At 43.3% G+C, this 26,843-nt stretch overlaps 2 protein-coding genes across 5 annotated transcripts; one reads left to right on the top strand and one right to left on the bottom strand.

Annotated features, from left to right (window-relative positions):
• Positions 1 to 15: 15 nt before the first annotated feature.
• LOC137786221 (disintegrin and metalloproteinase domain-containing protein 11-like) lies at positions 16 to 16,989 on the bottom strand. Of its 4 annotated transcripts, none has more exons than XM_068577944.1 (26): positions 16,753 to 16,989; positions 15,848 to 16,038; positions 13,352 to 13,428; positions 12,927 to 12,993; positions 10,938 to 11,020; positions 10,738 to 10,801; positions 10,583 to 10,643; positions 10,032 to 10,213; positions 9,479 to 9,550; positions 9,117 to 9,283; positions 8,932 to 9,016; positions 8,182 to 8,272; positions 7,905 to 7,956; positions 7,342 to 7,441; positions 7,181 to 7,252; positions 7,001 to 7,093; positions 6,627 to 6,707; positions 6,477 to 6,527; positions 6,332 to 6,395; positions 6,108 to 6,213; positions 5,331 to 5,450; positions 5,039 to 5,207; positions 4,460 to 4,571; positions 3,581 to 3,671; positions 2,470 to 2,487; positions 1,986 to 2,141 (listed from the first exon to the last, which is right to left on the bottom strand). In XM_068577944.1, the coding sequence occupies exons 1-26, from the start codon at positions 16,811 to 16,813 to the stop codon at positions 2,126 to 2,128; spliced, it is 2,346 nt and encodes a 781-aa protein (XP_068434045.1). In that variant the 5' UTR covers positions 16,814 to 16,989; the 3' UTR covers positions 1,986 to 2,125. The 4 variants fall into 4 exon arrangements, 3 of the variants coding, with proteins under 3 accessions (XP_068434043.1, XP_068434045.1, XP_068434044.1); XM_068577943.1 differs by having other exon boundaries at positions 15,848 to 16,041; positions 16,753 to 16,939; XM_068577942.1 differs by lacking the exon at positions 3,581 to 3,671 and having other exon boundaries at positions 16 to 2,141; positions 15,848 to 16,041; positions 16,753 to 16,988.
• A 2,263-nt stretch (positions 16,990 to 19,252) lies between these two features.
• On the top strand, positions 19,253 to 21,988 carry 42sp43 (P43 5S RNA-binding protein). Its single transcript, XM_068577966.1, has 9 exons — positions 19,253 to 19,434; positions 19,549 to 19,649; positions 19,723 to 19,819; positions 19,967 to 20,055; positions 20,324 to 20,397; positions 20,578 to 20,658; positions 20,736 to 20,965; positions 21,246 to 21,299; positions 21,579 to 21,988. Exons 1-9 carry the CDS (start codon positions 19,300 to 19,302, stop codon positions 21,846 to 21,848), a joined length of 1,131 nt encoding a protein of 376 aa, XP_068434067.1. The 5' UTR covers positions 19,253 to 19,299; the 3' UTR covers positions 21,849 to 21,988.
• The last annotated feature ends 4,855 nt before the right edge of the window (positions 21,989 to 26,843 follow it).

The raw sequence follows: 26,843 nt of genomic DNA on the forward strand, positions 1-26,843 counted from the left end.
TGAAATAACCTATTGTTGTAAATAATTGATGGAAGCAATATTGATGTATAGTTTTACAGTTTTGCCCTTAATTACTGGGTTTCATACCACTGTGAACTAAAATACATTTAAAAAGACCAATGCATAAAACTGTGAAGTCTAACCATCTATGAAAAGCATCAAATATGAATACCATAACAGAGAGTACTAGGTGGTTATTTTTTCGTATTTTATTTTCTTTCCATTTCAAATCAACTACAAGCCTTAGTTAATTTCCCTCTTTTTGTCTCAATTCAAAAAGTGTCTAAAAATATTGAATACAATGCATCTTATTTTCCACTTTTTTTTTTTCCATAAACGTCATCAAACAAGATTGTATTTGTTACCAACACTGTACATATTGTAATGATAACAATAGTGCATCTGCCATAGTGCAAAGCTCAGCTGAACCAAACCGACTTCTTACACGCGTACAGTTTCAGACAAGCTGCCTCCTGGACCCCCGACTAGATCTCTTTAATCTCATGTACAGAGGGGATCAGTACAAAGCCTCTGGCTGAGGCGTTCCCCCAGTACTCAGGGCTATCAACAAATGTACAAAAGATTCATGACATTTACGTGATAGCTGGAATGGTGAGAGAGATGTGAGACAGCTAGCTTAGCTGTTACGCCACATTTAAAGACGCGTGGACAACGTGGACGACAGGAGAGATTTGCAGTCCTGTCGAGAGACTGACAGCTACATGTTTGAAACAGATACAACTCATTATTTTAACATAGCTTTGAAATAAATCTCCATACAGTGCATTTAACATTCACTATATCTTGCACATATTTACAAATAGGTGTGCATACAGTTGGCTAGTGCTCGTTTTTTTTGTAGATACATGACATAAAAACTGTTGAACTCTTTATTAATGTGCTGTCTTATGGTGGTGCCATGGCTACAGCACACAACAGCTTGTAGAAAGAGATGATATTCTAGCGGTAAAAACCTGCCGTTCTACCTTTAAAAGGAGTTGTGTTATTAGTGTGCATGGACACAACTGCCCCTAACACGCATACATTCTTCTTCTCTTTAAAAATCTCTTACACGAGTACATTCACACGTGATCAAAGATACAGATCCAACCTCCCGAGCGTACAAACATTTGGCCTCGAAGTGGATGAGCACGCACACAGACAGATATTGTGGAATGTATGTTGGTCGGTCTGTGGTTGAAAACACTAAGTTACGGTCTCTGCTGTTTTGAAGGTCAGTGGTTCAAAAATGATCCCAAAACCGTAACGCCTAGCTTCCCTTTTAGTACCTGAAACTTGTGGCGGGCAAGTAGGATGCCTCGTGTTAAAAGGACAAATAACATTGAACAAAAAGTCAGGCAGGGCTCTGGCTAATGGCTGACTGCTTCTCGAGCCATCGGTTGTATGATCAACAGTCCTTCCTCAGACTTTCTTTGGAAAACATGCTCACATCAGTCCAATGTGTGGTTTCTTTTCAATTGTCCATGTTGCCAAACGTTGAAGATTAAAACAGATATAACTGTCCACTTTGTCACGGCGTGGCCTTGGAGAAGCTGAGCCTCAGGTCCTTCTCCTTTCAGAAAAAAGGAAACTATTCCACTCCTGTTACTTTGTTCCAATCTCTTAAATTGCTCGTCCAACATTTACCTGTGGACTGAGTCGGTGGCCCGTTGTATGCAGGCAGGCAGGCATTGGAAAGACATGTCTCGTGATAAATTGCTCCACCGTTGATATGTTCTTCATCAGACTGTTCAAGGTGGGAGTAAAGGAGGTGAACAGACACACATTCTCAGAGCCTCCGGACCGGAGGAAGACCCTGGTGTCTCCCACAGGGAGAGCCAGCTGCTCGCTCCAGGCGTGTCCTCGGCGGCCTGCCGGAAGCAGCCACACCGGTGTGATACGGCCGGTATGAGGAGAGCCGCCCGGAGGAGGGTGGAGCCAGACAGGAGGACAGACGACAGGAGCAGGCGGGGACGGGGAGGAAACGATGATCGGAAGAGGTTTGGAGATATTTTGGGGCAGGAGTGGAAGACTTTTTTTTTTGTTCCCCTCTTCTCTGGTGTGGAAACGGTGGAGGAATACAGGAGTAGACAGGACAGAGAGACAGAAAGACAGGACAGACATCTTATCCTCCACCAGATCTGGGAGGGGAAGTGAAAAAGAGGAATGTTAACAGTAAAAACTAAAACTTAATCCTGACTGTACAGGCAACAGCAAGTGAAGATGCTTCAGAAATGGAAGACACTATTCTGCTTAAAGGGAATATCATGAGATATTAATGATATTTAATGAGATTCAGAGGCTGAGATGAGAGGAAGAAATTGAGCGAGGAGCCGTGAGATCTGTGAGGATGATGAGTCAAGGGATGAGCTTCACATGGAAGATGACGGACTAGGAAGTCAAGCGGAGGAATGTTTTGTGATTCTGCTCCACAGAATACGACATGGTCACAGCACTGCAAGGTTATACCTTCCTCTCCGAATGTTCCTGCATCCCATGAGCACAAATCGAGAGAAAAGACCAGAACAAAAATCATTAATGACATTAGGAAATATGACAAATAATGACTGACAAGCTGAACTATTTCAAGAAACACGGTGTGACGCTCATCATCTTGCCTTGCTTTAGAATTGCATGAAATTTAAAGATCGAATAAGCAGTAACAAATGATCATTCATTAACAGTTAGAAGTGTCAAAACGTGACATAAACAAGCAAGAATGTGAACATAAGATCTGGTGTTTTTCCTCGGTTAACATTTAAACACAGAACAGATTCTAGGACAAAAACATAAATCACAGAATGATCAATTTCCTCCACAATTGTCCTCACGCGGCAGGTCGACAGTAGTCATAGCGCTGACCATCTCATAGAGTCTCACGAGGATCGACACCAGAAACCTTTACACCCACTCTCTCAGCCGGGGGTCTGACTGCGAGAGAAAACCTCTGACAGCTCATGCACACATGCATAGACACTTACCTCTGGCCCTGAAAGGACTGACGACAAAAATGTTGTTATTCAAGTCACAACTTTTCATCAGCCACCATAATCTTATGAATCCAACTGTGAGTAAAGTAAGTCGGAGCAGTCCTTTTAGGTCAGAGCATAAGGAGTGAACAATAGCCAGCATGCACAGGTGGAACAGCGCAGAAGGAGCACATCGGCGACGGCATTTGGGGTCAGGATGCCGCCTGTAACACGACAACGCAGGCTAAAAGAGCACCACTAAAACTTTAAAGAAAAGGATGTTCTGGGTAATCTATTGTAAGCATTACACTTTCCATAAATGTCTCATAACATCTCAGTCCTGTCGTTACGGTAAAAGGGCGGAAAGGTGCAGGATGGAGCTCAGCTTTGACTAATGATTCAATCAAAGAAAACAACCGGTGTGATGTTTCGTACAGGTTTTGACACCAAAAGTAGTTTGAGTTTTAAGCTCAGACTCAACTTCCAATTTCCCCTCCCCCGGGTTGGATGACAAGTTGCAAACTAGTATTTCAGAGAGGTGGGAGTGGGAGGAGCGGGGGTTCCTTTAGGTAGAAGCAGACAGGTACACAAAGGCATGCCAGAACGCTTACTTAAATCCCCATCCTGTTCCCCCTAGGACTATAGCTGCCAGGAGAATAGCACCTGCGATGGACCCTATTATGATATTGGTGCCACTGGGACCTGCGCAGAGGAAGGAGGAGGGAGGAAGGGTGCGGAGGAGGAAGAGGAGGGGGAGGAGGAGGGGCAGAAACAAAACAACACCACTAAAAAACACACATCAGAGGACAGCATCGGCACTGTACATCAACAACAACAACTAGAGAGAGAGAAAGGCAGATGGTAAGATACCTGGAGACAGAGAAATAGAGATGAAGCGAAGGAGGAGGATACCAGCACATGGGGTGGAGGTGGCAAACGGGTGGGTGAGCGAGGGAAGTCAGGGAGACAATGGTTACAAAAAAAAAAAAAAAAAGGAGAGAGAGAGAGTTGTATTACTTTGTTCTCATCCCCCTCTCCTGCTCTTTCAGCTGGACACCCTCTTGCTCAGGGTGGCTTTTTTGGCCCTATGAGTGCAGCAGCTCAATGGCTCTGTGTCATTGGCAGACTGCAAGAAAGTAAGGAAGACACTTAAAGATGGCAGTGACTGCAGGATATACAGTACTACCTACACACACACACACACACACACACAGACACACACACACACACACACTAACATATGCTCTAATGAGTAAATGTGTCTCAACACACGCCCACACTCCTCCATCGTCGAAACCGAGACTTAGCAGGAAGTAAAACACTGTGTGTGTACTTAGTATCTCACAAAGAACAGGTGAACTACTCTTTGTGTTTGAGGACTCTGCGAGCACCTCAGTACATCGAGACAGTGATGATGGGTCGAGAGTATGAGGGGAATATGAGAGGCAGACAGAAAGAGAGACGTGAGTGGGTTGAGAGGCGCCATGGACCTTTCTTCTCTGGGCCAGTCTGGACTGTTGGCTCAGGGATGGGATCAAAGACACTGCAGTCCTTCCCCGTGTAGTCCCTGTCACAGATACACTTCACCTCGTTACTGCAGGTCTACAAGAGAGTGGGAGGGAAAGATTAATATCAAGAGCAATAGCTGCAAGAAAGAGATGAGCAAGCAGGATGTTAAAACCACGATGTAGCCAATAAGCATTGAGTTGGTGATAAACAGTGCAAAAGAGAATGAATCCTTGTTAAAAGGGTGCTGAATTTCAATTGAATTGTCATTTCAGTGACACGCAGACGTTTGAACAACCTTTAAATTACCGTCTTTTAACTTTAATGTAGTTTCACAACAAATAGTCATTTAGTCATTTAGTTGAAACAACATTTCCACTGTGCAACTTTGGTGATTTTGGATCTGAATAAGCTTATTGTATGAATGACGAAGATATGGAAATAAACATCACGCTCTTCATAAAAAGAGATATTATAGCAAGGTTTGCATTAGATTAGATTATTGGCTCCTGATATGTCATTGTCTGTAAAACGTGAAGAGCTTGTGAAGAGGAATGCTTTACCCCGTGGTCAGTACAAATGCGCCCATAGTTAGATCCTGAACAGGTGCTGAGATTGAATGCAGCCACAGGGAGGCAGCGGCGCTCCAAACACATCATGTTGGGACCACAGGGAGTGCCCTCCTCCACATAGCCCAGGTCTGAACCGTCCTCCAGCAGAGCATGGCCGCCTCTGAGGGAAGCGTGTCACACAGGTGGGAGAGGAATTAGACGTGGAATGAAACGTTCAATCACATGGTATTCTCATTGTAGACTCTGTTATTTGTAGCAGATCGAATAGATGTGACCCACTTACCTGCAGTCCAGGTATTTGTTCTGGTGGTAGAGGGTGAAGCTGGTCACCTCACCCTGCAGGTCTCCGAACTTTGGTTTCGTCGTCACATTGGCACAGAACAGGAAGCCGCATAAGACATCCCTATCAGAAAAAAGGGAAACTTTGGCTGTGTTCGCAATATCCCACTTCTTTTTGTTTTCAAAAGAAAAGAGCACAACATTTGAACCATTTTCTGTCAATTAGGATTTTAGGGTTTGATGCAACAAAAGCTGTTTACAAGGACGTGACTTCCCTCTTCAGAATGCACCAGTAAAGCTTTAATATTGTCTTTATGAAATTTAAGTTTTATAAAGTTAGTTTAGAAGTGTGAACTATGCATTGACTAAAATCAATATACACTAAATTTACAAAATTTAAAATAGTGTTTTCTTTGACATTTGTTGAAAATATAAAAGAAAATTGTATCTTTTTAATTGAGTAAAGACACAAACTTAAGCAGTGCAATATCTGCACAAAATTAAGCTGAGGCACCACTTTTTTTTTTGCAAAAGAAGCACTTGTATCCTTCTATATCACGTTAAATTTCATTTAGCTGATGCTTTTATCCAAAGCAACTTATAATAAATGCATTAAACGAGTACAAACTCAGAACAACAAGAATCAAGAAAGTAGAATTTCATCAAGAAAGCCAAACTACCAGTGCTATAAGTAAGTGCCATGAAGTGCTACTAAAGTCTTTATTTATTGAAGGTTCTAGATTAGAAGATCAGCAGGAGATGTCAGGAAGGTGTGACTCACGGCTTGTTGCACTGCAACCATCCTCGGCCTTCGGGACCCGGACCACAGTTGCCTTTCTCTGTCCCCTCAGCGTTCAGCTTCTCATAACAAAACCTGTCAGCGGAATCTGGGAGGGCAAACAAGGCCGCTAATCAGACTGTTGCAGCTAGAATGAGACAACAAAGCCATATATATACACACAACACACCCTTTCCAGGTGAAAGCCGCATGCGTTCTGTACTTACTATAACCCCAGAGCCACCTACACTGGCCATCACGAGTCCTGCATCGTCCACCGTAACAGCGACCCTGAAGAAATGAGGCAACAATAGTAAAGTATCTGGAAGCGTGAAGTGCAGAGCAGAAAACATGCCACAAACGAGCCCTTACCTGGTTAGTATCGCACATGTAGCCGTCAAGCTTGTGCACATTATGAGGACACTGCAAAAAAGAATTAGAGTATTTAATGTTCTGGATACCTTGATGCTTGATCTTGTTGTTGTTTATTTGTTTCCACTGTTACATTACAGTCAACTCTACCTGGCTGGAGTCTCCGGTGCAGTTTTCTGGAATGTCACAGTCGTTCACAGCCTCTCGACATACCACGCCTCTCCGCTCATACTAGGTCAAAGCATAGGAAAGGCATCAGGTAAATGCCGGATAAGTCATACACGTTATGATATGACATATAGAGATACGTGACTCTTAGTCAGCGCTTTTCTTTTCTTTTTTTTTACATTTCAGGGAAAAGTACAATGAACCCCTGGACATCAATATGAAGGATCTAGGGGGTTGAATCTTAAACCATGCCTTATATATCTAGAACTAATTTCTAATTCCAGTTATCCTGATGAGCAAAACACGTGCAGAAAAAAATCCATTCCTATATCAAGTTCTTTCTTCGGTGGACTCACCTTGCAGCTGCTGCAGCAGAGTCCGTTGCTGCACATGGCATCGTGGGTAAGTGTGCACTTTTTACAGCAGGCTCCTCCACTACGAGCGCACTCCTGCAGCCACAGAGGTGAAAACCAACCTTCAGCTCCGCTCCAGAAAACAGCTTAAGACCTGGCTTTCATGCCTGATGTCCAACTCACCACTTGGGACCCACAATCACACTCTTCCCCTGGCTCCACGAAGCCATTCCCACACTCCGGAGGGTCCAACAGCTGAGCGAGACAGAGACCGATATATATGAGCACATATACTGTATATATATATATATATATCACATCCTCGATCCCCATATGGCCCTCACCTTGTTTGGCTTGTTGAAGAGGCAGCTCCCGCCCCCCTGGAGCAGGAACTGGGTGTACTCATCAACACTGCAGCGAGAAAACTTTCTGGGCAGATAGTATCTGTATTCACAAACACAAACACACAGCACAAAATGCTTTTCTGCCAGTAAGGATTGCCAGATCCACTGTGGGTGTCTGTGCCATCACTTTGTAGTCAGACAGAAATGTTACCATCTGCAGTAGGATATTATTTAAATGATGAATTTGAATTGGTATTGTCACATTTGGTAAGGAGAGCCAAATGCAAATTGCGCATACTGTATAGTAAAATGGTTTAAATTCAATTTGTAATTCTCACAAGGTAGTTGGCACATTTATGTCTGAGGTTTTCAACATGTCTTTTTAACCCCTCAGATACAAGCTGTGATTATCACAAGCTTGGCTAACTGAGTGAAAGGAACAGAAATAAATAGCAGAGGAAGTGCAACAAAGCCTGTCAACAAACAGACAAAAAGATGATTTTTACAGTGTGTTGTGTTATTGTTTGTTATTCACATCAGTGTGCACTCATGTGGATCTTTACCCCGTGTCTTCCATGATGCAGCCGAGCCAGGCATCTGGGCACCTGCAGTCTCCTGTGAAGAAGACCAGGAGGAAGAAGAGCACAGGTGAGAGGGGGAAACTTAAATAGACGACGTGAAAGAAAACAATGTGATTATCGACCAGCAACCAAAGCTGTGAAACTTCACATGCTGCAGCAAGTCTTGAGAGAAAAGATCTATGGTCAACAAAGAAGAATAGGCTTTCCCTTGACCTGATAAACAGCCGTAAGAAGAGCCTGCTTCCCTGTCATCTTTTACCTGCAGAGTTGCGCACGTTGTTCCACCTCATGCCGATGTTCTGGCCCAGACTCTGGCACAAACTGATGGCCATTGCTCCTACATTCCCGTACTGCAACACATTCATTTCGGGGGAGTTTTATTGTGAGACATTGGAATCCAATCCTAAAAGGTATTAATCAGGATTAAATAGTTTGACCTTTTGGGAAATATTCCTATTACTTTTCCTGCCAAGATGAGAAGATCAATACCACTCTCATATGATAGACATAAGACTCCAGCCAGCAACCAGTTAGCTTAAAGACTGGAAGCAGCGGAGTGAGCCTGGCTCTGTCAAAAGGGTAACAATATACCAGCATTTGCAGGTTTGAAGTCAAAAAAACAGAGTTGTAAGAACAACAAATCAAGGTTTTACTGAGGAGTTATGTGCTGGACTATTTATTGGCTGGGACCAGTAAGGAATTGGAAGGCAGATTTTGTTTCCCTTTGGAGAGAGTCAGGCCGCTGCTACTGTTTCCAGACCTTATGCTGAACTAAGTGTCTGCTGGCTCAAGCTACGTATTTATCATACAATCACAAGAGAGGTACAAAAGAAGAAGAAAAAGAAAGCGAAGTCGCATTGTTTCCTTTATGTTGAACTATTTCTTTAATTAGCCTTTTATCTAATAATTCAGTTGCAACAAAATGTAAAACCTTGAACTCATTTGATAAAAAAAGGTTGAATTTAGAGATGTTGCAACTGAAAGTGCAACCCGTCTAGCTTTTCCTCACCTCGTTGATGCCTCCTGCCCGCGTGAGAGAGCACACTCCTCCTGTGAAGGCCGTCCCACTGCGGCTGCTGTGAAATGTACGCCCTCTGAGGCACAAAGGAAAGATGACATCACTTTAAAGAAAACCTCAACGAGCACCCAAACATCACATGAGCCTCAATTATCAAGATTTTAGATTCCTCTTACGAGAAAAGATGGACGACGTCACTCTGGTCTCTGATGTTGTCCTTCCTGTATTTCATGAAGCTCTGCAGCGTTATCAATGGATCTTCTACTACTGCCATCATATTTTTAGAGGTCCAGGTCTCCATGGCAACCAGCACGATCCTCGTGTTCAACTGTTCCTTGTAGATCTGGGGACCGAAAAAAAAAAAAAAAAAAAAACGGCCATCAGTCTCCCACTTTGTGGGTGTGACACATGTGCTGTGAACACTGTGTGCAATCTGGGAGGAATTATTTTCAAATGTAGAAGTAAGCGCACAGGTGGCAGCGTGAGTCCACCGAGCTCAGGAGCAGCAGGATTATCAGCTCACAAACAAAGCTCTTACCGCGTCGGCCATGTTGACCACCGCTTTGGCAAAGTTCTTGGTTTGGCTGTTGGAGCGACGCAGCTGTACAAACTGTGGAGACACAGAGATACACAGATGGCGTCAGAGATGACTCACGTTCACACACAAGTACGCACACACACGTTTGTTTTTAGATATCTATAAGGACCCTGACAAAATCTTTAAGGAATGTCACTCATTTTATTTTATCTGCCATTTATCGTCAGCTATATTTTAGTATTATAGTTTCCACTGACACGTCAACATCTGTACATTTGTACCTTTGAGGACAGTTGTAAAAATATAGTTTACTTTCCCCAAAAAGACATGCTCTGATATTCTGATGCCACAGAAAAATGACCAGCAGCTCAAATGTAGTCTTCTTTCCTCGTGTTGACATTTGTCAGACAAGCGATCGTGATAATAAGCAGATAAAATACACACATTGCAACTTAACCGAACCATGCTGTTAGATCATGCTGTTGGACAACACAATTTCTGCACAACAAAGTCCACATAATTAGCATTAAAAGTACTTCCAAAAAAAGCTCACCATTTCATTGTCGTTGACCACCATCAACTCGATGTATTTGGTCTCAGTTTGGACAGAGGGTTTGCGAACATATCTCTTGGATCGCCTCGGCACCCCGGACACCTGCTGCTCCTTCAGTTGGTCCGGTGTGTCGTCATCACCGTCACCTCCTCTGCTTTCCCACTCACCGTCCTCTGTACAGTCTGGACACACAGAGAAGCAGAGCTGCAGGCACTTAGAGCAGTATGAGTATTTTATTGTGCATTAAAGGTGCAGTGAAAGCATTTCTATCGCAATTTCATCCAGAACACTACAGTCCCCAATACAAACAGCTGTAACAGTTTTTTGAACATGGGAATGATGACAATAATTGTATTGGACGTTTGTTGGACACTAACATAAGCAGTCAATATAAAAATGGTGGAAAGGTTGTTATGTCTAATTAATCTAATTAAAAAATGCATTTACATTGATATATTGAAATATCATAAAGATAAGAAAAGACGTAAAGGTTGTACTATTCTGATGTGATATGAGTGTCAGTAGTTTATGCTTTGAATGCAGTGGAGTACCTGGGCAGTGGGGGGAAAGTCTGATATCAGGCATTCTGCGGATTAAGTGAGCGCCATCATCCTATAACAGAATATACCCAGATGACATAAGACAAATAAGGAAATCACAATACTTTGGCAATCATCACGACAACTGCTCCCCTGTGACTGTTTACCTGTTTGCTCCCGTTGTGAAGCGGCTCGATCCCGTAAGAGAAGAAGCCGTCAGAGAACATGCCGCTGAGGACCAACAACAAGAGAAAGACACTGAGATGCAGAGCAGAATCAAGCAAGAATAAAGTCATGATGTGTGCAGAAGAAATATAGCAGGACAACCAATGTGATTGTATGAATAAAGCTTTACTGTCAGGCTCACCACAGGCCGTGGCAGGTGGAGAGAGCTGCCCAGGACTCTGGCAAACCTCTCAACCGTCCCTGGTAGTAGCAGTGCTCCCCTCCCTGTGGACACACACACACACACACACACACACACACACACATTTCAGGCTTTACAGGCTCTTTTATCCTTCATTTGGGTGTCAGAATCAGTGCACTCTAAAGGGAAACCTAACACAACCTCTGTATATGCGACTCCCCTCTCCCTTTTTCCCCGTTATTGCGTTCATGAAACAGTTTGTGACCTATTTGTGTCCTGCGCTCTACTCCCCTCTATTCTGCTTCACTGACAATGGAGGTGAAGTTAAACCTTTGACAAGCATCTCTTCAATAAATGAAACAGATAGATCTGAGAAGGTAACGTGCCATGTACAGTACGAAGGCTGCCGCTGTGTCATTCGCTCTTTCCGATCCTCATCACCACTTTGACCAGCACGATAGAGCCCCAGCTTTTGTCCCCAGCTAACGCTCCCTCATAAGAGGGCGCTCGGCTTCACGAGAAGGTCACAGAGGCGACGATGAACCACCGGGAGAGGTGAGAGAAGTGAGAGACACTTTCACCTGCGTCAAATTGAGTTCAGCAGGGTGTCTCAGCCTTGCCACAACAGTTCCGGCAAACAACACCTCGGTGCTTTAAATGGAGAGGAAAAACAGCCTTCTGACAACAGAGATGAGTTTGGTGACGTGCTGCCCACAATGCATCACTCCGGCCATGTTCAGCAGCAGCATCAGAGGCATTACGTCAGGCCTCCGTCCAGCTGAGGGCCAATCTGGTGTAACTGCAGGTCTCCATTTCCGACCCTGCAAGCCCCGTCTCCCTCCCGCCGCTCTGGGAGCAAACCCAGAGCGTCCACAATCACACATACACCCCCCAAAAAAAACTCCTCCCCTAGTCCAAAGCTCGTCTTTCCTTTGTATTAACTGACATTTTCCACCTCATTCCTCCTCCTCCTCCTCCTCCTCTTCTGCTCGCTCTTTCCTCCCTCTCGCTCTTCTTTCATTCTCTGCGCTGCCAAGAAGTTAATGACACTGCTGAGCCAACGGGTTGCTATAGAAACAGGCTTGTGATTGGTCAGGAGGACGGAGGGAGAGTTTGGAGTGATTGTGGGTGGGGGCTTGGAGTGCTGGGGCAGGTGGGTGGGGGCTTGGAGTGCTGGGGCAGGTGGGTGGGGGCTTGGAGTGCTGGGGCAGGTGGGTGGGGGACTGTAAGCAGTGAGTGGCACATTTAGACGGAAAAAAAGAAACATTAATGCCATCCCTCCTGGCGAGTAAAACGCAATGACATTCCTCTGGTCGGTCCTGACAAGAACACATCACGTTAGATGTCAAAGCTTTCATCCATTTCCCCGTTCTCTATCTCTATTCTTTGAGCTTGTGCTTTTACATCACAGGCATCCACTGACTTTCTTCTTGACCGTCTGAGAAAGGCCCCAGCTGAGAGAAATGCAATGCACACCGCTGACAGGAAGAGCCCAAATATGTAGCGCACAGTCACAGACAGTTAAATGGCAGCCTACTTTTGAAGCAGAGAGCACACAATGCATGGTCTATAAATAGATCAAAACAGGAGGATGAGATCAAACTGTGAAAACTTTTTTTTTTCACAATCACATAAAGAGATCAGCCTGAAAAAGGTAGAAACAAACAAAAAGATAGTATTTTGTTTGTAAAATAAGACTTAAATGAAGCATCTCGGCGTTAAGATGACCTTAAAATATAAATGAGACATGGGGACTGTGTTATATAAAGAGCTCTCAAGAGGCATTGCATCTGACAAACAAAACTTTAATGTATTCTAAGTAAGATTTACTGGCAACAGCACCGGTGTTAAAGTCTCAGTTTGTGCAGCCAAAGAACTGAACGCTGCACGGCCGCTCTGATTTAATATGCTGATCACTTTGTGCCAAAAGACAAGTTCACTCACTGAAATCCTGTCCCTTCACATCCCGCCCCACGCAAACTGCCTTACCACAGACTGAGAGGGGCTGCCATGCTGGTTAAAGTGCCGCTCCACATATTCAGAAGACAGGAGGTGACTGCAAAGAGAAGAGAGACGCCATGAGCAACTCCAACAGCATTATCTCCACGTATTCAACAATGGTGTCACGTGGGTTATTTTACACCTGTGGCTCTCACCTAACATGTATTTCACAAAGAAACATGTTAACATACATTTGTGGAAATCCCAGAAACATACAGCAGTGTGTGTCTGTGTGTTTTCCATAGTCGTGTTCCCTATGTGATGTAACATAATAGAGGCGCTAAGTGCATTTGCTTAAGTGCTGGAAAATGCTAATGAGAACAGCTGTTGTGAACTAGGAGCGCCTCCTCACACTGTATTGAAGTGTGTACAAAAAAGACAGATCTGATAGCGTTTTGGACAGTAATACTAACTGGTTTAGCTCCAGCTCCAGAGTGAAGGTGTGTCCAAAGGCATCCACTTGGAAACAGCTCTGGGCCAAGTGGACGGGCTGAAAAAGAAAACCCACAGTGACAGAGACAGATTTTAAAATTGATAAATTCAAGAGTAACAAAACATGTATTGTTCAGAGTGTTACTCTAAAAGCCAAAGAGTGATCATGAAAAGGTTCCATGAATAATTTAACAGAATCAATAGCGTGCACAACTCAGCAGCTGAAATATTATGATTGATAAAGTCTCTATTGATCAACACTGATAGCAGTCTGGCAGGTATGACTGCAGCAGGGCCATGAGAGAGAGAGAGAGAGAGAGAGAGAGAGAGAGAGAGAGAGAGAGAGAGAGAGAGAGAGAGAGAGAGAGATTTATTGTGTGTCTCTTCAGCAGCCATGACTGGGCCAGCATGGCTTTGATCTCTGTCTGGGGGAACCAGGCTCGAGTGAATCACTGGGCTTTTACAATAAAATGCATCACTATCCAGGATTACTCCCTCCGGTGGGTTTGGATAACACATTTCTACATTTCTTCCTACTGTCTCGGGGAGGCTGAAGCAGTAAGCACTGTGTACATCGCTCGCGTTTGTGTTTTGATCATTATGTGATACTCTTGGTGGCTGATAAACTGTTTTCAACAGGAAATACATAGAGCAGCTCCTCTGGAGCTTTTGATTGTTTCACAACATCTTCCTCAGCGGAAGGAGTTTGCACAATTGCAATGAAATTGTTCCACATTTTTCAACATTTTCGAGCACATTGGTTCAAAAGGTGGGATTAAAATTGTATTCTTGACACAACTCAAGACCAGTAGCTGCTCTGGAGCCTATGAACACCCATCCATCTTTCTACAGGCCTTTTGAACCATTATGGATATTTGTATGTTCAACCCATGATATTATATCAAATCAATATTCAACATAATCATAGTAATGTTAAAAGATGTGGCTGACTTTTTTTTGTTTAACAACAAACTGCTATGATTGGTCTCACAATGAGTGCTTTTCTTCAGGAATTTAACCTTAAAATCCTTAAATTACATTTAATTTAATAAAAAATGGAGGCCATTAACCAGTCAAATCAATTTCACATACAATGATATCCATCTTCCAAATACAGAGGTATGTGCTGTACGTGTAAATATTTAGGAACAGCACATACCTCAGCCTGAAATCTTAAAATAATTGTAATCAGGAATGTAGTCTTTATGGAGAAACATTGAAAAAACATTAATTTGTCTTTCAGTGTCCACTGACCACAAATAAATCATCGCAGATAAAGAATGCTGCCTCATCACTTCTTAAGGCAACATGATGTGACTGAAAAAAAAGGTTCAGCTCATCCCCCGCTGCCTCTAAATGGATCATGGCCCTCCTTCCAAGCAAGGTTAAGAAAGCTTCTCCTCCATCTTCACTATAATCTTCACACATGTGACTGTGTGTGTGTTTGTGTGAGTGTATGTGTGTGTGTGTGTGTCTAAGAAGCCTAATGTACTCTTTCATAACAGTTCTATGATCTACGTCGTATCAGCATGACTGAGAGAGATACAGGGCCTCTTGGACCATGCAGCACTTCTCACACAGGCCTGCTTCATAATTAATGGAGACATACTTCAACACATCTCTGAATAATGAAGAAGTCGGGGGCTCAGCACAGCAGCCCGATGATCGGACATTACGACTGAATATTTCAGGACAGGCAAAGCTTTGCCATGTGGAGATGAGGACCGTTACAGAAACAAACATCCATGCAAACATTTAAACAGCTCTCCGATAAACTGTGCATTTACTACAAGGCGCACAAAGCGGGTCAGAGCTTGCCCCGCGTGTTACAGCCTGAATTTGGGCAAAAAAATGGCTGCAAAACAACAACCTGCCTGTCTTGGTTTAATCTCAACTGACATTAATTCTCAGATGACATTGGAAAGGATTTTTTAGTAACTAACTGGGTCAAAATAACTGCTGTGGGACACCATTCTTCACTCTATTCCTGTGCAGCAGAAGCTGCCTGAGTGGTAGACAAATGATGAACGCTGCACTGTTACGCACACTGGAAAAATGAGGTTTCCATCAGCACAACAGCCTGCTGTCACACTTATATATGTCCACAAAGACTTGCTCACTGCCACCAATAGTGAATTTGTTGAGTAAGGATCCATGCTGGGTACTATATTTCATCTGCACATTGAGCTGCAAGCACTATTTTCATATGATTTTGTTCCAGAAGACTATATGTTCTACCTGTCAGGTAACAATAAATAAATGTTCTCATCCATTGCCCAATTGGGATGCTTTATGTTTAATCTAATTCAAGTGAAATGGATCTATTTATCATTTTGCCAGGCCATTCAAGATAAGGACCCCTGGGTGTACTTGGCCATTAAATTAAGATCACTGGGCAGAGAACCAAGTGATCCATTGTGGAAAAGGACAGATAAATTGGCTATTTTGATTTATTTATAACATTAGTTACAACTTACCAAAGTGCTCCCAGTGCTGTTCTTCACCCTGGTATCCAAGTGGTCATGAGCCATTTCCTCCTCGGACTCAATCTGCTGCACCAACCGCTTTGGATAGGTGACCTTGGTGGCAGTGTCCCCGCTGTCCAGCTGCCCTGCCGGGGTAAACCAGTCCCAGATGCCTCCATCCCGAGCAGGGTTCCTGTCCACACCTGCTGGTACAAGAGTACAAGAGAGACACTCTTACCACAGGATCATGAGTGTGCACAGGGCTTGGCAAGGAAGGGACACACCTGAGCCTGTCCAAATTGGACCTGATAGTGCTGAAGTAAACAAAGAAAAGTGTTATATTTCGTATAAGTCACATAGTGTGAGCATTTAGATCAGTGTTTTTACTAATAGTTTGGTGACCTCACGTATCACAGCGGTTGATAACGTTGTATCAGCCATCGCTCTATGAGCAGAAATGTGGTGGATATGACTTAAATGGAAAATAAGTGATGTAATTCGTCATAGCTATAGTAGCCTGACGCCCATAGGTAGCTACACAAGGCCATGTAGCTTCAAATCGCCACGTAAAACGCGTTCGCTTGTTGATTGACAAGTTGTATTATTGTGCTCTTCACTGGATTAAACGGCGCTGTAAATAGTTATGGGCACGTTTCATTGAGGCGATGGGGCTGCGATGCGAATGTGTTGATGCAGCAAATCTAGCGCATCGGAGAGTGCTTCCAGGCCAGCGGACCGGCGGGCACCGAGCTCCCGCTGCAATAAAAGCACAGCCGACACCGGGGATGGAAAAGTGCTGTTGCAAGGGGGAAAAATGTGGATGCAAAGGAAACAAAAAGGGTGTTCCCGCTCTTTATCCGAACCCCCCTCTCTCTCTCGCTCGCTCGCTCGCTCTCTCTTCTCTCTCTCTCTCTTACCTGAGACCGCGAGCCTCTCCCCCACTGCAGCAAAGACCATGAAGCACCACACCGCCAGCATGATCTTCACATATTCTCCCGAATTACAACATCGAGAGCGGCAAAATGTCACAAAGCCGGCCGACGGAGGGAAAGAGATAGACCAAAGAACCGCGCAGCCAGAAATGATCGCGAAGAGCGAATGACATCTGATGATGCTCTCTCTCTCTCTCTCTCTCTCTCTCTCTCTCTCTCTCTCTCTCTCTCTCTCTCTCTCTCTCTCTCTCTCTCTCTCTCTCAGCTTCGGCGGCAATCACCGCTGTTGACAATTTGGATTAGCATATCATAATTATGAAAAATGAATCACAACCCAGGCCTCCGGCTGATCAATACAGGCCAATGTATTGATCAGTGAGGAGCGCGCGCGTCTCAGATGCGTGGAAGCGCGGGTGCGTTTGTGTGCATCGTTGAGGTTATAAACGTGGAGGCTGTTGCATATGTGCATCTGCGGTATGCGGAAACGAAGGGATGGGAAAGCGAAGAGCAATGCATTGGGTCTGATGTGAGGAGGACACGTGGGAGCGTGGTACCCTCCCTCATCCCGAGCAGCCTCCTCCTCTCGTTGCCAGGGAGAGGATGCGACAGCCCGACTTGGTGCCGAGAGAAGCCTGAAAGGGAGGGGAACGACAATGCATTCATTTTCTAAATGTGGGCCACGGCACGATATTTCGGAGTACACGAAGAATACAAATAGGCAGAATGAGGGTGTGTCCCGGACGAAGAGAGGCATGCATCACAGCAGTACACTATCAGAGGCCCTGACGTCATGCAGTGTTATTCTGTCTGTGGAATAAGAACTTCTATAACTACATTCACTGGGATTACACAAAAGCTGGGGCTGCTTTAGTAGGACGAGGAGTCACAAGTTCACCTTAATAATTCATATTTTGTTTACAAACAGATCCTTCTCATCTGCTCAATCCCCTCAGCTGAGCTTTCCTGCAAATCCACACCTGGATCTCATTATCCCGATCAGTCTCATTCGTATCCACAGGGGAATCCGATATACATGGATTACAGGATTTATATCCACCTCTGTGTTGGCTGCCGGGTTTTGTGACACCTGCTTGTTTTTACACTGACTTGATTAGCTAAGTGTGTGCTTTTAGATCTTTACAGTAGCAAAATAATTATAAAATGGATTATTTGATATCTGTTAAATAATGACAATTGCTCAATAAATTGACATCAAATCATATTTGCAAATATCTTATCTGGAACCTTTAAAGATGTTGTACTACAGCAGTGATTACAGGTAAACATGACAGACACTGTTTTAATGTGAACCAGCGTATAATAATCAACGTGCTTATTATTAGGAACCATACAGACCAATCAAACATTATGGAGACCTGCAGACTGTGTCAACGTGTCTATTTAAGCCAACCAGCAGGGTTTGTTTCCTGATGCAGTGCAGGTCTTCGAGCAGCCATCCTGCAACACATCCTCTAATGGAGGCATATTGTGCACTGACAGCCCCCTCTGAATATTTCATCATACCCCCCTTTGAGAGAAACTGGGATCAAGAGATATAGGGAACGATGGAGGGGAGAGCAGCAGGAGAGGTGCAGCATCAACGGCCAAGCCTGCATGTCCTTTCTCTGCTGAGAAAATGTACACTCTCAAACTCCACACAGACCTCATTTCACTTCAGACCTTTTTTACTGTTGATCTGAACTCAAGCATCACCATCGGCATCACCACTGTGTCTTTTTTTTGTGCTCAATTAAGTATGCATCAATCAGAGTATAAGAAAAGCTGCAAGGAGAACTGAGGACCCAGGGCAGCACACTTCACATGTACATCCTATTTATTAGTGTAAGTGGTTCCTTTAGGGTCTGAGGAATCCAAAACATGAGGAATGTAATCAAGTCTATAATCAAAAGCTACTTCCTCAGATGTCTGTTCATTAGTTTTGACATCTGTCTTTGACTTCATATGAGATATAATCATGAGGGAAGCCTCGACTATTTCTCTATAAATGCTATATTTAAAGTTATGCAGAACCATGTTACAGGGCACATTTGCTAAAGAGTTAATTAACCATTGTAGTTCACCTAAATGCCAGAGCCTCGTGAGATAAAGGCACACTGCCCTCTACTGTGTGAATAGCTATGTCATAATGCAAACACACACCAGGGAGATTTGGCATTTGCATCCTCGTGAAGTCAGCCGCACTACTCTGAAGTCTGATCACTTTGGGAGTAGAAAGAGCTGCGATTTGACACTGACAGGCGACAACGGCCATCGCCTTGAGTTGCTGCACATGTGTTCACTTGCCCGTGTTTTACACTAACGAGCTCAGCGGAGCAATTAGGTTAATTAGTTTCAGCTTGAGGCTGACTTCTCAGGGGCTGCACAAGTGTTGAATCAGCGGACACTCGCCCACCTGACGTTGCCAATAAAGCAATTAGCTTCTTTCTTGAGGCCATAAAGCCGGCTGGCTGAAGCTACACGGCCTTGACATTACGTCGCGTCTTTGGAGACGAGTTCAGCCCACGAGCAAAAATGAACTGTGAGCCCAGTGGGAGACACGCCGGCGGTCCGCCGCTGCAGTTGTTCAACTGCGGCCACGCGGACTGTGGCGCGACCTTCACCAGACAGTGGAGACTGGAGGAGCACGAGAACAGGCACACCGGAGCGGTGAGGGGAATAGCCGAGCCACTGCACCAGTGTTCACAAATGTATGCGAGTGCATATGCGTGGCCAAGGCCTCTTGTAAGTTGTCGGCCAATAACTGTTGCCAAATGTTCACAGCGCCCGTGTCTCTGTACAATTGCCGGCTGCAGTAGTCGTTTCTCGCGAAAGTCTCATCTGAGGCGCCACATGCTTCAGCACACAGGGGTGAAGCGCTTCCAGTAAGTCACATGTTGTACTGTTGCGCCTCACGACTTGAACCTTCGACCTCCATTTTAACTTTGCTCTCTGCAGATGCGAATTTGAGAACTGCACGCGGAGTTTCTTCAACGCAGGCAATTTGAAAAGACACGTGGGCTACATCCACGGAGACAAAAACAAGTATTTCAAGGTTTGTCAGTGCACGCGTGTTTCCACGAGATGGCGCCAAAAGGCCAACCTATAACTGCAAAGTCACTGCTCTTGATGTTGAATAGCCAGTTTTCGAGTCTTTTGTCACAGTAATTTCAGCCACTTTACTTGTTTTTCTCCTCCACAGTGCAACCAGCCAAACTGCTCCTTGACCTTCAAAAAACGCAGAGCGTTTAAAATGCACTTACAGGAGCATCAAGTGCCTGCTAAGTCAAAGTATGTCTGTAGTACATCGCCACATCTCAGAAAATGGGGCATAATTTTGCGTTGGCGTAAAACAAGACTATGTAACTGAGTTTAATGACATGCCTGAGACCATACATTGTGTAAGATTATGCTCTTGCCATTTTAATTAATCAGATCTTTGATGCCTAGAGTACAGGCTCTAGCAGAGATGAATGAATGGTAACGGCTGAGTGGGTGTGGTCCCAGTTGACTTGGTTAAATGTATTTTTATCTCTGCCTGTCCCTGTTGGGTACTCAGGTGTTCGAAGGACGGCTGCGGCGCCACGTTTGACTCCCATATCGCCCGCAAAGCCCACGAGAAGAAGCATGCAGGTTAGTTTATTTTAATCTTAGTCAGGTTTCTTTTACTGTTCACCCCTATAAAACTCACTAAAATGGGCTTGCATTTTCGTGTAACATTTCTTGTGAGTCAACGACATCCACTTGAACACAGACGGTGATAGAACTTTAGTGATTTCCTGACACTCACTGACCTTGTTGGTTTCCCTGCAGGTTACCGCTGTCCTCATGTTGGCTGCCAGGTGTTGGAACACACCTGGGGGAAACTTCAGAAGCACATGGTCAAACATCCAGGTAACCATGTTGTGGTCGTGGTACAAAAGTCCTCCGTGTTTTGCCATTTGGTTTTAAAACTATAAAATGTGTTGTAGCCACGTTCACATGCCAAGCATGCAAGAAGGAGTTTAAGAAAAGGGATGCTCTGCGGCGGCACAAACGGACCCACGCTTCCCATAAGCCCGTGTTGGTTTGTCCCAGAGACAACTGCCAGGCCTACTTCTCCACCACCTTTAACCTGCAGCACCACATTCGAAAGGTGCATCTCGAGCTCCTGAAATACAGATGTCCCTTCCCTGACTGCTTACGTGCATTTGCTATGCGGGTAAGTAACCTGTTTTTGTTACTGGTCCTTTTATGGGAGATGTATTATTAATGGGTTTTCTTTGCATTCAAAGACTTGGAACTAAAATTCCTCCAGTAATTTGCATCATGTATAAAAGATGATTTAATAACTTAACATTTGAATTCCAACACTGCTAAGTCAAGAAAATGAATAACTTCTGAAAGAAAATCCAAAACCATCTCGCTTGTAATTGAGTGCCATTTTAATATTCTGTTTAGTTTTAATGTTTATTACGTTATGGCTTTGTTCTGTTCCACAGGAGAGTATGACCAGACACCTGCTTTGCCATGTCCCAAGCACCGCCACCCCAAAGGTATGTCTGATGCCATTATCCAGCAGAGTCCATGTAAACTAACTCATCTCAAAGCAGTGAGCGCTTGAGCCATCTGGCCAGGAAACTATTTATTTTGACTTTTTCTCTCAACCTGTTGAAATCCTACTCTTGCGCTTCTGGCCACTTGAAGCTTGAGAGTTGGCAGTTTAAATAGTTCAGTCAAAGCGTATACAACTTCTGCTGTTCAGGTGTTTTTTCAATTGCCATGCATCAAAAATGACTGTTCCAAAAGCTAAACAGTTTTATTTATTCCATCAGAAACGTCAGCGGCCAAAGAAGTACTGGCAAAAGCGTTTGGATGGACACCATCTGCCGCGAGTGGAGGAGAACTTGCGTGGCCTTTTCGCTCAGCGCATGCGGATCTCCAGACGTGCCAAGGTGGAAACTAACCTCGCAGGCCTCTTCAATGAACGAAAGATCCCTCATTATGTTGACCCAGAGGTCAACCTGTGCAATCTGTTTGACATTAAACCGCCCCGCCCTTTGGAGGAGAAGCCTGAGGTCCTACTGCCTACTGCGCCCTGTTAAGTTTGAACTTCCTGAAACTGGTGCAGGCTTTAAGTTTGACTTTTTCCAAAAAATTGAGAATTGGGTCTCTTTGGTTTAATTTTTCTAATGTAGCTGACTTACATTACACTATTTGAATTTAAAAGTCCTTATTTGAATGTCACTTGACCCATTGATTAGGCTGCCAAGCTTTTGAGAATTTCAAAGATTGAGTTCTAGTTAAATTCTTAATTGAATTGCTGCTTTTCTAACATGAAATGTTTTGACCCAATAAAATTGTTTACATTTTGATCAAAATAGCGTTTGAATAATTTTCACCTTTTAGTGTTTCAATTACCAGTGCTGGATGTCTGCCCATCAGTAGCAGCTGCTGGAGAGGTATCTTCTCCATGACTAAACATGTTTGCTCACTCGTGTCCTTGCAATGGAGAGATCTTTTAATTGTTGGCACACTCAAACGGCTGTTCTCCTCCATCTTTTGAGCAAGCTTGAGCCTCACATCTTTGTTGCCATTTGCTGAACATGTTGGTGCTCATTAAGTATGGACAAAAGGACTTGCACATGAGTAAGAGCTGAGTCACAGAAAGCCATGTCACTTTTGGGGGCGGATGAGACTTTTGAACACCAAATAGACAATCAGCTGTCAAATCTGAGATGCCGCGATTGCTGTTTACGTTCCAGCCTCATGAGCGACACAAATGAAATGAGAGGGGTACATTTAACTCTTTAGAAAGTCCTTTAGACTTACCTTGGTTTGCACTAAAGCTGCCAATTTTAATCTCTCAATTTAATATCTTGAGGTTGGAAGTAGCGCTAATGTCAGCTTCAATACAAAAGCTATTTTGTTCTATTGTATATGCAAAATTGGGATTTCAAATCTAAATGGTAAAGCTGTGGAGAGTAAAATACTTTGAAATGTATTGGTGGCGTAGACATGGAAGTAACAATAGCAAAGTAACATCACCATTGTAAGCACTGAGTAAACTTGCTGTTAATGAAGACTGCATTACCTTTTTTAGTTGACATTGTTTTGTTAAATGGCTCCTTGTGTTGCGCAACTCTTTCTTTCTGGTCCAGTGGTGCATGGAGAGTCCTTCTCAAAGCTTCTGAGAAGTTCTGTCCCAGCTTGTCAGTTTGTGTTCGGACAGTGTCTTCACTGCTGGGTTTTTCTTTGCTCTTTCAAAGGTCATTCTCCTGCTTTCCTGCCTCGGGCGACCTACCTTCCTTCACGAGCCGCGTCTCTGCCTCTTTAGATGCTATACATTAACCTACAACAGCTGACCTCTGTTAAACTGGAGGGTCTAAGCACAGTCTTGATTCATAACTATCTATTTGTGCATCCCATTGCTTTATAACAGTCAAAAGCACACATAAAATCATCAATCATACACTGATCTGTTTAAATTGCATTGTAGCGTGCTTTCAAAGTTAACATTGAGCTGAACAGGAATGAAAAAGTGTTTTGTTTTTAAGGTGATACAACACAGTAAACAAGGTTTTCCTAAATCTTCCTTTTGTTCTGTTTTTTTTATTTAATGGGTCAGGACTGTTTGCAGGTGTTCAGCAGGTGTGGAAAGTACTTGAGTGATTAGATGCTTGTTGACTGCAGAGTTTTTTTTTCCGCTGGTGCCTTGGCGTCCCATAAGTGCGACGGTGCTAATTTGTCTCATAGGAGCCAATCACTGCTCGTATCAGCAACACCATCAAACTGAATCACAAAGTTAACCACGAGCCTCACTGTCGGCTTTCGACTCTACAAAAGGCCAATGCCAATTATCCACAGTGACCATGACCTTTTGGTGTAACATGCCAAGCTTGATCTTTGTAACGTGGGCATCACAGAGCAGCACAAAGGAAAAGTCACGGCATGGAGACTGGGACATTCATCCCATGATTGTCAATTATGTATATTATCTTTGACTTTGATCATATCTTTTCAAATTTTTATCATACTGTACTTACTATGCCTTGATCCTAACTTAAGAGCTGCATGTATGTGGGAGAAAATAAATCTAATTTCTAATCAAATGTAAGCTGTTCGGTGACCCACTTTAAAAAAAAATCCTATTAAAAAAACGTTGCCATTTGTACTGTGAGTTCTGCATCACCTTATATCCTGTATATGTGTGTTATTGAAAACATACAAATGTCTAATTATAATCTAATTTATTTAGGGGTAGTTCTTTTTTTAAAATGTCCTGTCATCTATAAAACAAATAGATGTTTGTATTTCATATTAGACTCAATATAAGTCAACAATTATCAGAACAACGCAAACATCTACGCTCCGGTGAGTACTGCAGTGTACTGCAGATGTAACTGTTACATAAAAAACCTGAATAAATTCTGCAAATGTGTTTGCCAAACATATTAAAATCTCCTGACCCGGTCTCTCATCACGACTATTATAGCTTAAGTTTGACGAGGCGGTGAAGTTCAATGCAAAACTCAAGCTACCTGTCAAATCAACAAGGCACACGTGTTCTTTGATGTTGGTCTTTGATGTTGACAGTTTATTTACAGGAATAGATAACTAGTTTCTAAAATGAATATATATATATCAGGCTGCACAGGCTGTACGCAAAGGGTCACATTTTGTCTTAATCTGCTCACTTTGGAAGAGTGAGGTCCATATATCTTTGCAGCTTTTATTGCAGACACACATTGTTTGTTTTCCCCACCCAAGGGCAAAGATGTGGTTAATACACTTGAACCACCTTAATTCTACATGTGAGTCATTTTTATCACAGTGACGACAGCGTCTCAATAAAAACTTCTCTCTTGGTGTCTTGAGACGCAACAGAATGATTCAGCTAATGTCTTCACCACAGTAAATAACAGCACTTTCTGCTTTTACCAATAATGCAGCATTGGAGCTCTATCTCTGTAATACTTTTACAAATCTGTCAGGGGAGAATAAAAATGGCTGGTTCTTTGTTATGACGCAAGTATATATTAAGAAAATATTGCATTTTGTGCACTCAAGTTAAAGTAACTGCTTCCGCCTCTATAAAAACAATAAGTCATAACCATCATAAGTGCATTTCTTCCAAAAAGCAGATGTCTTTATTATAGAGGCACTAATAATCACTACATCTCCAAAGCTTTTAGTTGTGATGTTCCTTTTTATTCACTCTTTTATCAATGAAGTATTGTTCTGTATTCCACACAGATGGCAATTTTGTAATTTGAGTAGTAACCTACATTCGTCTTCTTCAGTCTCAGACACAGAGCGAAAGGGATGAAAAAAAACAACATGCAGTCACAGAAGGAGAAAGATGTTGCTTGAGAAAAATCTGGAAACAAGTAGATAAACCAAAGTAGGTTAACCATACAGTCGTCATGCCCTGATTTAGCCTGCTTCCTCCAAAATAGATGACCCAAAACCTCCTCTAGCCTCCCATTTCTCCCTTTTCCCATGGCCCTTCTCTGAGGAGAGCTTTAGCTGTAACACAACTACATGCCTGCTAAATTGACAGGATTAACAGAATAAGCTTAAAAGAGAGCCAAATAATAATTGAGCCAAAAATAACTCAAACGACAAAGTCAGAATTGAAGTGTGACTTTGTTGCTCTAAAAAGATCATACAAATAAGGATTATAGATTTTGTAAATTAATGTTAATGTTTTCAGGCGCTTACCTTGAACATTTTAATGAGTCTGGATGATTGTGAGGACACTGGGAAACAAATCATGGAGCTTTAATTCCCCTGAACCTGACAGAAGGTTTGTGCCAGGACTGATGGCAGGAGATGGGTTTAAAATAGATAAATGAAGATAAAAATAAATGTTGGTCCACGGCTATAGCAGTTCTGTGAGGTTGTATTGGCACAGCAGTGCTTATGTGTTGATGTCTGCATGCTCTTAATGACTGTGCGAACATGCCAATAAGCAGGTGTAATGTTTCCCATGATCACCTTCTTGTTAACATGGTAAAGTGCTTATGAGGCTGATGGAAATGACATTAGTTCAAATGCATTTGGTCATAAAGCAAAGCATTGGACAAATTTAATGTTTTACCTATAACGCCAGAGGATCAGCTCATTGTATGGCAATTCATCCGATACTTGTTGAAATCATTCAGCTGCATGCTGTTAGCACGGCGGAATAACAGATTTGTTCTTCAGAGATAAAAATTAAGTTTTTAACCTCTCTGGCTTTACTTAAGCATGGATCAGACTCCTTGTATTTGATCAGTTAAATGTATCTCACCATCAAATGCATACTACCTGTTGCATTAGTCTATAAGGACACCCGCTCCTGTTTGCCAAGAGACCAACATGACCTTCAAATTAACCCCATACTTGCCTCAGGCCTCATCGCTGACCTTTAGGGGAACTTATTGCACAAGTGTGCTCAAGCAATCATTGCCTTTTACCTCACTCAGCTTTTACTCAAGATGATTGTATATTCCTTCCTGAATGTTTGACCAGTCTGGTTTGCCTCCGCCGTTTTTGTAGCAATTGCCTGCCTTCAGTCAAAGTGAACGATCCTGTAAATTCTTGACACACAAATTAAACATTGAACGAAAAAGCGGCATGAAATGACTTCAGACAGACACGACTAGTGGGGATGGTGTGTCTTTATCTTTGCTGGCAAAATTTGCCTACACAAATTAATTTGTTTTTTTTTTCTCAAGAAATTACTATCCAAGCAGGAGGTCCCAGTTCCTTGGAAACTGGAGCAGGCGCACAGTGGCCAGGACGCTGAAAGTCATCCAAAAAAGCGTTGATTGATAGTGTCTCTTTTAAGATGCCTTTGGCTTTGTGTCAGGAGCTGTGAATTCAGGGGAGAAGCATCTCCCTCGGCTGGTCCGCTTTGTAATCGACTACTGTGTTGGGGACATTTTGTCTATCAGTGTGACAGAGGAGATCTTGTTTTTCCTCTCATCTCTTATTGTAAACGCCCCTCAGTGACCTACCATTAGCAGTAGGCTGTTTATCATCTTTTCCTGTTCATTAAATCCAAAGCTTCAAAGCTCTCCTTTCTTTCGCTGCTGTTTGTCTTCATGGTCTCT

Source organism: Clinocottus analis, unplaced genomic scaffold, assembly GCF_023055335.1.
Source record: "Clinocottus analis isolate CAN_PGR_092001 unplaced genomic scaffold, fCliAna1.0.p SCAF_16, whole genome shotgun sequence".
In the NCBI taxonomy this organism is placed as follows: domain Eukaryota; kingdom Metazoa; phylum Chordata; class Actinopteri; order Perciformes; family Cottidae; genus Clinocottus; species Clinocottus analis.